Genomic DNA, 11091 nt, shown 5'->3' with positions numbered 1-11091 from the left:
AGTTACATCATCATAGGAGTTTTAGATTTTATGATAGGTTAATTTCTATCAATGGATTGTTGGAGATGTGTACACGCACACTATATAGTGGACATATATATATATATATATATATATATATATATATATATATATATATATATATATATATATATATATATATATAGTGACCACTTCAGAACATTAACATTAACTGTTAAGCGGGTTTATAGCTAATTTAATTATATCCGTAGGCTTATTGTACATTAGGAGAAACTATTCGTTCCTAAGCCTCAACTTGTCTAAGTCTAAGGCTTAGGAACATCTAAGATATTCTCTAATCAGTTTTGGAACATTTAGGAAAATAAAAAATAAAAATACTTATCCTAACTGGCCTAAAACAGACATTTTTAGTCTGACTTATTGCCACAAAGTGAAGAAAATGACTTCATTTGCTTATACAGTTCACATAAACATCAGGGCTTAACTATTGGTGTATTTTCTTTTAGTTTATAGCTTTGAAAAGCAAGAGACTAAAACCATTGAAGAGCTCACCCAAAGTGCCATCTGTGCAAGAATCATCAATTTACTCATTGCTTCCACTTCAACACCTGAATCGAAGATCAGCATCTATACTGCCGGTTATTGCTTTTACTTCTTCTTATCCAAGTATTATGGATGCACGGAGATAACGTAGATATTTATTCAGTTCTATTTTTTGGTTCAGTGCTTTCTAGCCTTGTTGATAAGAGTAAGCTGAACATAATTCGGCAGACCTGAAGCATGGGCTAAAAGGCAAGCTCAGTCGATTTGACCCTGAGATGACATGGGATGCAGGCATCAAAAGGAATCATCATATCTACAAATCTGTTGGAAGGAAAAGTAATAACAGTAATACACAAGATAAAGAAAGTATATATGGACATACAGGTATTTCTTTCATTTTTGTAATTACTTTGTGTTAACCTCCTAACACCCCTTGGCCCTTCTGTTTAGAGGCACTATATAAGGTGTATAATATTTGAAAGTTTGTTTGTTTTTTTTCAGAAGGGGTACAAAAATAAGTCAGGAAAACACATAATGGTCCCCAAACATATAATGTAGCTTACTACATTTTTTTGTGCTTTGAAAAAGATTGAATAAAAACACATTTTATCTATGAATATCAGCTTATCTGATTTTCTCCACGAGAAGGGAAATTTTGGGTTGACATTGCCAAGTGTCACAATTTGATATGTGCAGCATGCAGTGGTTTAATTTACTGTAGTCACGAAACTCACTACTGTGCCAAAGGGCATTGTTTGTAAGGTGCTAAATGATGCAATAGGCCTTGTTGAACTTGATTTAGTCAAAATAGATGATCACGTTAATCAGGCTGTGATGCAAATGTTAATAGCATTCTAAGCACATCGTTTGTTTCAAGGCAATTAATCTCTTCACCGACAGATACACTGAAAGGTTTAACCAGCACACTTACTCTTTGTCTGTGCATGTTGTCAGATAGATTTATGGTAAAAACATAAAGTTGCAGATTATTTAACAGTGCTTTAACAGTATTTTATCAGAAAATAAGTTATTTATTTGTGAGGAGATCATTCTAACCTGCAGGAGAGAGACTTTGATGTTTATCAGACGCAACAGGGCAACTTGTTGATGCAACTGACCTGTACTGTTATTGCAGACCTATAATTGATTTGCCTCAGAAGATATACCTTTTGTTAAATCAGTTACAGACTGCAACTAAATAATGCTTGTGTTGTTTTTTCCTCCAACTTCTCTGCATGCTTCAATACTGCAAGACCTGAATCCCCACAAACATCTTTGAAAGCACATTTTCAGGTCATCCAGCCATCACCCCTATTTAACCTCACAAAAAAATAAATAAACTGGAATATCGACTGTTTTTACCATATACCAGAATGTCCAAATAAAGGTGCATTAAAGACAGTATAAGTACGCAGTAGGACTGATGATAAAATGTTATTGTTTATTGTCAGAGCACTTTTCAATCTGTTCTCTTAAAATGTGAAGAATTGGCCACACCTAGAAACCTAAAATGATATGGCCGTTCACCTAAACTCATAGACAGGACAAACAACTAATCAGAGAAGCAGCCAACAGGCCACAAATCTAGCAAGAAAACCCCCCAGAATGCAACAAGAAGTCACATTATTAATTTGTCACAAGTCAATAAGTGCACACAGAAAACATCTGGGAAATGTGCTCTTTTCATATTAGGCAAGAATTGAAGCTTTCGGCTGGTATGTATGGCAAAACAACAACCGCCTCGAACACATCTCTAGCATGGTAAGACGTGATGTTTGCAGCATCATGCTGTAGGAATGCTGATCTTTAGCAGGAATGGGGAAGCTGGTCAGAGCTGATGGAAAGATGAGTGCAATTAAATGCAAAGCATAATTGAAATTGTGTCTCAATTTGAGCTTAAGAAAAAATATAACATTTATTTAATTCTGCGTGCCTATGAAACACAACAGAAGGAGTATATGCACGCCTGATATGAAAGCATTGTTGGTAATATTTAATTACTGCATGCTGAGAGCGGCCAGAATATATAGCTCTAACTAACGGTGCTATGTATTAGTGCCTCTTGAGAATATGTTGATCATGTTAGTGTTAATAAATGTTCTCAAGGTTGTTATCAGGTGAGAAGGTCTGCAGGGACAGCAATGTTAAGCCTACCATCTGCAAACCCAGATAACACCGCACCATGTGGCACATACCAGGACATTGTGTGTGTGTAGTGCTTGTGCCCGGTTTGTGTGCATAAGCAGAAAGCAGAACAAGGACATGCTGCATGTATATTAACCCACCGTAGGGATCTCTGGAATAGCATGCTGGCTGATCTTATGGCTGAGTGGCAGGTTGGTTCAAAGCAGCAGTTGGCAGCAGAGAATACAGCGAGCAGGATGTGATATGCGAATTTGAATAGTTTAGGAGAAACAGCGAATGCACGGCAGGATTCTCTGGTTTTTCTGTCTTTTTATCAACTGTGTGTTTAACCACCATGGTGCAGACCACAGGAGCACATAATTCAAGGTGCCACATGTGAAGTGAAAATGTTTCATTTCTGACCTGCGTTCACGGGTACACAGAGCGTAGATCTGGGACAAGAGTTGTGTAAAATAATAGAGTTTAATTCTGACTAAGGTAAATGTTAAGGATAATATATGACAGAGGAAGACAAAAGAATTTCTACTCAGTGCTCAACTGCAACAACCTAAAAACATAAATTATTGTGCAACAAAACCCATGGAAAAAACACAGCTTTTATTTTGCACGTTTAATTTTTGTCTATACTTGATTTAAATCCGTTTTTGAATAAGCCCTATTTTCACAAAATAGATAAAACGAAACATTCAATCATTTCTATGTGTTGAAAAGGCAGTACAGTGAACTGTTGTATATTCAAGCCCTGTTACTCTTGCACTGCTCAACATGGAGGAATTAAAGAAAGCCTTCCTTTGTGGGTTGTGTCGTTTCTTGGAAGGGAAAAGGGTATCCGAGCGTGAACCAAGCAGCTGGTTTCATTAACCTCCTGCCCAGCCATCATGTAGGGGGAGAGGATGGTGGTGGTTCTCGGGTTGCACAGCGTACGTGGGTGGTTGGGGCATGGATATTGAGACCATTTAAATTTGCAGTCCAGGCATACTTCTATAATGGGTGGCGACCGCAACTTAACCTGCCATGCCATGCGTGTCTCAACTACATGTTGTTCTATGTATTCACATGCTCACAGACTGGCTCTTACACTTTGACATGTTATTCTCTGTATCCGTTTGATTTATTGGAATTATTCACAATGTGCGATCAGGGGTTTCCAATGCAAATTTTATATAAATTCTTTATCAGACACAGTACCTCCCTTAAGTCTCATACCTCCTCAACTGTGACAAATTTTGTCATTACACTCTCAAAAAGTGTGAGATGCAATGCTATTCAGCCTCCCTGAGTTCATACTCTGTAGAGCCACCTTTTATTGCGATTACTTCACCAAAGCTGGAATTTTTGCCCATTCTTCTTTGCAAATTAGCTCAAGCTCAATCAGCTAGGATGAAAAGCATCAGTCTCAGTGGTGTGAAAAACTTTCTCCCTTTCCTGGTTTCTCTTTTTTTTTTTTTTTTGCCTGATTGTCACATTTCATTGTTTCAGAATATTATTGGTTTTAGTGGGTACTCACTTTTTCAAGCAGAGACATGTAGGTTTAGATTTATTTCTCCCTTAATAATAAGCATTCCCAAAATTAATTTAAAAAATATATTTTGTGCTAACTTTTGTTGGCTTAGGCTAATATTTACATTGGTTTGATGTCCTGAAACAAAGTGTTTTAAAAAAAAAAGGAAATCAGGGAGGGCACAGACATTTTCTCATACCACTGTAGTTCGGGATTTTGGATGGATAATTCTAACACATTAAAATCTAGATCCTTTGATTTATGTAGTTCATTTGTGATTTTGCCTGCTCGTTTTCCTGCTAGAAGATAAACTCTTGCCTGTTTCAAATATGGTCACTCACCATTGTTTTAACTACATCCATCTCTACTGCTTCCCTCTCCTTACCAATGAACTTTAGATGTTCTCTTATAAACTTACTACACTTTAAATTTCTCTACAACTTTATCCCTGACTTGTCTGATGACTTTCTTGGTCATCATTATGGCATTTGTTCCTTAATGTTCTCCAACAAACCTATTAGGATAAATACAGCTGTTCTCTGAAGGCCTGAGATTAAATTAAACACAGTGGGAGTTTATTAATTAGGTGATTTCTGACGGATCTGATGCTCCAGATTGTGCCAGAGGGGCATTTACTAATTAAATGTACAACACCCTTCAGTTAAAATACCTTTCTTTTGTTGCAATTTCACAAAAAAGTGTGAACAATTCTTAATATTTCTGCGAAGTACAATGAATCAAAAGTTGACATTTTACTAGTTCAATTAACAAATGAATGTGTACATGCAGACTGTTGGCCCAGGATAGCCAAAATTAAACTGTTGGTCTGAAAGAAGAACTATAACTGTTTTATTTTCCCTTTTCAGAGAGCAGACTTAGCAGTGGCCCCTCTCACCATTACCTATGTGCGTGAAAAAGTCATTGACTTCTCAAAGCCCTTCATGAGTATGGGCATCAGCATCCTGTATCGCAGACCCAATGCCACAAACAGCGGCTTCTTCTCCTTCCTAAACCCCATGACTCCAGACATCTGGGTGTACATTCTGCTGGCGTACCTGGGTGTTAGCTGTGTTCTTTTTGTCATTGCAAGGTAAGTACAGATGCTTTAAGCTGTTTGTCCTTTCAGTCCTTCATTCCTCTCCCCATGTGGTTTTCAGGAGTCACAGTAATTTGCCCTGTTATCATTACGGGCCGAGCTTTGAGTACAGGAGTCCAGTTTATCATACTGTGTTAACTGCTGGGTAGTGATCAAGGCAGTTATGCCTGCATGGGCTCTCTACAGCCCAGCAGTGTGAAGGCGAATATAAGAAAAAAAAAAACCTTTAAGCATAGTTTTAAAGTCCCATCCGGTAAGTAATTTCTGGTTTCCTACATGATGTCTTTGGGAATAGGAAGCGGGCTTAAAAAGACTTTTGAAGAAGAAGAAGTAGGAAAAAAAAAAAGACAATCTTGTGTAATTATCATATTCAGCAGAATAAAAAAAGCGTTCGCACCTGATGTGAAATTACATCTGAGGAGTTTATTTATAGTTAATCATCCACATTTACATATTTTATAAATTATGAAGTTCAGGTTGTCAGCGTAATTTTTTTTAGTGGAGGATTATCGCTTTTTTTTTTGTTTTGTTTTGTTTTTTTGTTTTTTTTGGTCATGAATACGATTAATATCCTTTTAGTGTCACTGCCTGCATTTCCTGCTGCTTCTCATGCAAAGTGGTGCTTGAGGAAGTTCTAGAAAACAGGCGCTGGATGAAGTTCAAGGGCTTGAGAGCAAACAGCTGCACTCCTTCATCCTCATTTGCTTCTGTGAAACTAAACTAATTTTGGAGTGGCTTTACATAAGTTTAAAATCATCTTAAATTTTTGCAATCATTCACTAAAGGGTAGCCCAGAGAGCTCAGTGGCTTTATGTGCCAGGGAGAAGTAAATTGCTAATAATAAATATCCTTAAATGTATATAAAAGTTAATGTACAGGATAATTACAGTGTTCTTTCAGACAGAAAGGGGTAATTTTAAAGGGATAATAGACACTTCAGTGTGTTCTTAACAATAGTACACCTAAACTGAACCGTGATAATTATATTGCATAATATTATTTTTGTCAAATGTAAAAGTTTCAGTCACATATAAATACCAGGAGAACAGGAGCTTCCTTATATGCGTGAAAGGCTTAAAATGAATATGTCTTTAGTTGCTGTAAAATAAATTTGCCATGTAAGTATCAAAGTCCAACTTTAAATATGTGTACATCATGAAGTAAGGGGAAAAACACCCACTTTATTTATTTATTTTTTTTTACCAAAAAAAAAAATCAACAACTCTTCCAAAATACAAAAAATTGATACATGTTTTTCAATGCTTTACTTTAAGTAACCTCTGTCAGTCGTACCACACAATGGAAAAGACAAGAGACCAACTTATTCAAAATAAAAGTGATTTGACACTTGTCTGTTATCCAAATAACATTTTTTTCTTCAAAACAGTTAAAAAAAATGTTAAACTGGTTTGGAAGAGAACCTAAGTTTGACTTGAGTCTATGCACCTTGAAGAGGATAACAGTTAAAGAACTGCTGCAAAGAGTGGTATTTTAGGATCACTCTTTATTTTAAAGCTTTTGTATTTTGTATCCCGCTATCAATCTTCAGTGTTCAGAAACCAATAAGTTAATTAATAATTTAAACACACTCAAAGTATATTGAAATGGAACTTAAATTCCCTTTAAGTTCCACCTTAAATTTACACCTTAAATTCACTTTAAGGTAGAACCATAAATCCTGTCTTAAAGGGAATTTGAAATTTGCATTAATTTTAATTTATGCTCTGTTTATTTGTTACATTGGGATAGTTAATTTAGCACAGATATTCCCAGGCAAAAACTTTTCTTTCGTTTTGCTATTGCATTTTTTTTTTAAATTATTTGTAGATATGCTTTTTGTGTGACAACACATTTCTTCCAACGGGATGAAAAGGTGTTCTGAAAGTGAAGTTGTTTTACTAATCCATTTATTTTTACATTTCATACTTTGAGCAAACCTCAAATGCAAATAAATGTATGCATCTAAAACTGGTATGTCAATACAATCCCAATATAAAGTGCTATTTTTTGCTACCGAGTATCACAGTAACAAAGAGAAAACATAAGTTGAACTTTCTGTGCATATTTTGTTCAATTTATTGAAAAAAGACACAGTGCTTCGATACTACACAAATGGATATCAACAGATATTTTTCATAAGAATTTATATATTTTGCTCCTTAAGTTAAATTAGGACTATATAAACTGACAGTCTTGGACAAGAATGATTTGTTGGCCTGCAAGGATTTAATTGAGAAATTGCACGAGAACACAGAGTGGTTGAATAATTGTACTGCATAACAAAATCTATGCATCTGTTCATTGATAGTCAATTTCGCCTTTTACTTCCTTGGTTCTTTTGTGATCAGTTGTGCTCACATTAAGGTAATAATCGCATTATTACCTTAATGTGATTAATTGGGTGAAATGAACTTTTCTGCAGTATGAAACAGTGTTCTGTTAAACACATCACCTATGGTTTAGGTTAAAGGCAAAATTAATGTGCAGTTGAGATTAATAGTGACCTTGAAATTAATTCTACATACAACACATTTTATAAAAATAGAGTAGGACAGTGTTTCTTAATAAAAAAAAAATATGTTGTGTCTTCATACAAACATATTTCTAGATTTCTTCCTCATTGTGCAGGCTTTAAGACTGTAAGCATGTGATCTGAGGCAAACCAAAGCCTCTGACGGACAATAATCTTTAAAGAAACTAGCAGAGAAAACAGAAGTAAATGCTCCAATCTTACATATGGCCATTTAAACCTTTTATAGGTACCACTCGTTTTAGAACATACAGTTCTTGCTAATAAGTATTTGTCCTCAGCATATGTGCAGGTTTTATGGGCTTATTGATAGTGATAGTCATCCAAGTTGCCTCGTAGTCATGGTGATGTGTACAAATTGACCCCCAAAATTCTAACTGGAAGGCACTCTACCATTAAGCTATGGCCGAAAATGTCTGAAATAATCTTCCAATATTGTCTCAATTCAAGAAATGCACTCAAATCATTTGTGGCCATTTTAAGGCTCATTCATGTGTCTTTCAGCTGCACAGAAGGTCTCTTTGAGTCTCTGTGCCTCTTCACCATCATGTAATTATTTGGCAATGGCTTTCCATTTTAACATTTAAGTAACACAAAATGAGGTTGAAAGGATTGATCGAAATGGTGACAAGTCAACAGCCAGACGGAGCCTGACTGCAAATGCCACCCGGGTAAAAGATTGCAAAGTAGAATATAACTTATCACAAAACTTCACCTATGAAGACTATTTGTTTGTGTAAAATAAGAAACATCTGATTGATTTTTTTCCAAAATAATTCAATACATATAATGTTAAAAAAAAATTTTAGCAAATAGATATGACATTTTTAAAGGAAATGTTCATAATCAGTCTCACTCAGGTCTGTGTGGATACATTCTTAACATACATTAGAGAAAATCCATTTGGGGCATTTTCCCAAAATAAAGACAACAGTTTTGAAAGAAAACTTTTGTAATCGGCTAAGCAGTGACATTTCATTCAGCATCTGCCTTCAAAACCAATGTTTACCCTAATAGTATTGAAAAGTTTATGGCCGATAAAGTAAATGGCAAATGGTTTCACATTCTCAAACATGACATTTAATACCCTGTGTGTATGCATGACTCATTGGTCACCTTTAAGCACAAAACATGTTTTAAAAAGGCATAAGGATTACCAAAGGTAATCCGTAAAAGCCGGACCAAAAGATTTTCAAAGTATTTTGATGTCCTGTTTGATTAGATAAAATAGATATTACAGCTGTGAAAAAAAATCTGGCCAACACCTTGGAATGGCAACACAATAATGGAAAATATTCTTTCCAAACAGCTAAAGTTAAAAATAAATGGCAGACAATTATTCAATCTTTTAATGTGGAAAGGTTATAAAATATTTAGGGCACACAGTGTGAGCTGTCTGTGTAAACAAACAGCTTGCTAAAATGGGCAGTTGGGTAGTATTTAGCCAAGAGCTTTCAGTAGTTTTCTGTTTGGCACATAGATATGCAATAATAAGTAACATTGGTCAGAGTTCAGGAATTTCTTGAATCAAACTGCTAAACTTTAACAAAGATAAATTGTGACTTTTTGTCACACATACATTTCATTCTCTCAAACTAACTTTAAAGTTAGACAATGATAACATGAGCAAATATGAATGCATTTTTCTAATGATAATGCCATATTAAGGAGAGAAAGCTATTAAGACTAAACTGGCTCTATGCGAAACAGTAATTGTCTTCTAAATCTGATTGTTCCAACCTTGGCAGCCACAGCTACCCTCAAGCTTTTATGGTAATTGGCTCACTATTCTTTACAGAATTGTGCAGCCAAACTAGAGGATTTTTAAAATATGACCAGTCTGCTTAAGGTCATATTTAAATCTAAGCTTTGACTAGGGTTCCAGAACTCCATTTGGGTTTAAGGTCACAAACAGATGATTTATCGTTTTCACAATTTCAGAAGTTCTTTTACAAAATTGTGTGTTGCGATGTAAAGGGGCATGGAACTTTGACTTTACTCTCCCTGGAATATTTTCCGGAAAGTTTCAAATTCAACAATATGTTTAGAAGAAAATTTGACCTGCTCTTCCTCCATCCCAGGTTTAGCCCGTATGAATGGTACGACGCTCATCCCTGTAATCCCGGCTCAGACGTGGTGGAGAACAACTTCACGCTCCTCAACAGCTTCTGGTTTGGAGTTGGTTCCTTAATGCAACAAGGTATGTCAGCGAACACGGCTGCTTATCTTTTCAAAAACAGTATAATCATCACATCAACTCCTCCTCTTCATCATAAGCTCCTAGTTTGTGCCTCTTTAGCTGACAAGCTCCGAGATTTCCTTCACCCGACTGTTTCATAAGACGTTTACCTGTCAGGAACAACTGCAGGGCCCTGTCTCACATGACAGACAAAGGCTGTTGTCACCTAGCTGCTGTTTAAAAAAAGCAAAGAGTAGGTGCCAGGTACTTGTCAAAGATTGGCAGGTCGGGATGGAAAACATTCTTGCATGTATCTCCCTGTAACACAGTCACTGGCCCTGTTTAAGAGCATCATGTGTTGGGAGAAAAAGGGTAAAATGAGAAAGAGGTTTGACAAATGCCTTTTGTCAGCTATGCTAGATATGGCTGGTGTGATGTTTTCAACTCTTCTTGATAACACAGTACCTAGTGTTATCAACACTAGGTACTGCAGTTGACCCATTGAAAGAAATGTATATGTCTAATTCATAGCTCACAGTGTACAACCAGATATTACAATAATCCTGCAAAACTCTGTTTTTGTTCTGTCAGTGCACTTTTGTGATACCATTGCAAATCTTACATTGTGAGAATGTTGACTCTCACAACAGATGTGTGTCACCATGTTTGGTGTTTAACCTTTTGTACTGTTGTCAATACTTAAATTTATGTAAAAAATATATTTTTCCAACATAAAGTAAATGGGGAAGCTTTCAAACAATTTAAATACCTCATGTTCTTTAAATGCTAAATGCTAGCTTTCAATTAGCAAAGATTTTCAGACTCTAAGCAAGTCCCAAGTTGTTTGGATTTTAGGAAACAAGTCAGTGTTTTATCTTTATTGTTAAATGACAGTTTGCTTGATAAATGTTTTAGTCAAATCCTGCACTTTTCAACAATGACATTGCCCAATGTGGGTTTCAAATGGACTCCTACCTTCCACATTTTTTGCTAACAAATTTTGGTAACACTTTATTTGAAGGGGGGTGAATAAGACTGTTATGACACTGTCATAAACATGACATAACACCTGTCATGAACATGAATAAGCCTTCATGAATATTTATGACTGTTGT

The 11091-nt window shown here is 35.7% G+C and overlaps 1 protein-coding gene across 2 annotated transcripts in view; it reads left to right on the top strand.

Annotated features, from left to right (window-relative positions):
* The window catches only part of grik3 (glutamate ionotropic receptor kainate type subunit 3), a 149568-nt gene that overhangs the window by 113447 nt on the left and 25030 nt on the right, over positions 1-11091 (top strand). For both annotated transcript variants that reach the window (XM_015034672.1, XM_015034673.1), the window contains exons 11-12: positions 5038-5261; positions 9879-9997. In XM_015034672.1, the coding sequence (XP_014890158.1) occupies positions 5038-5261; positions 9879-9997 (343 nt within the window). The remainder of the gene's footprint in view (positions 1-5037; positions 5262-9878; positions 9998-11091) is intronic.

The sequence above is a fragment of the Poecilia latipinna genome, unplaced genomic scaffold (assembly GCF_001443285.1).
Source record: "Poecilia latipinna isolate Pla-1442-1.1 unplaced genomic scaffold, P_latipinna-1.0 Scaffold308, whole genome shotgun sequence".
Taxonomy (NCBI): Eukaryota; Metazoa; Chordata; class Actinopteri; order Cyprinodontiformes; family Poeciliidae; genus Poecilia; species Poecilia latipinna.
Note: the sequence above shows the minus strand (reverse complement) of the source record. Positions and strands in the feature narration are given on the sequence as shown.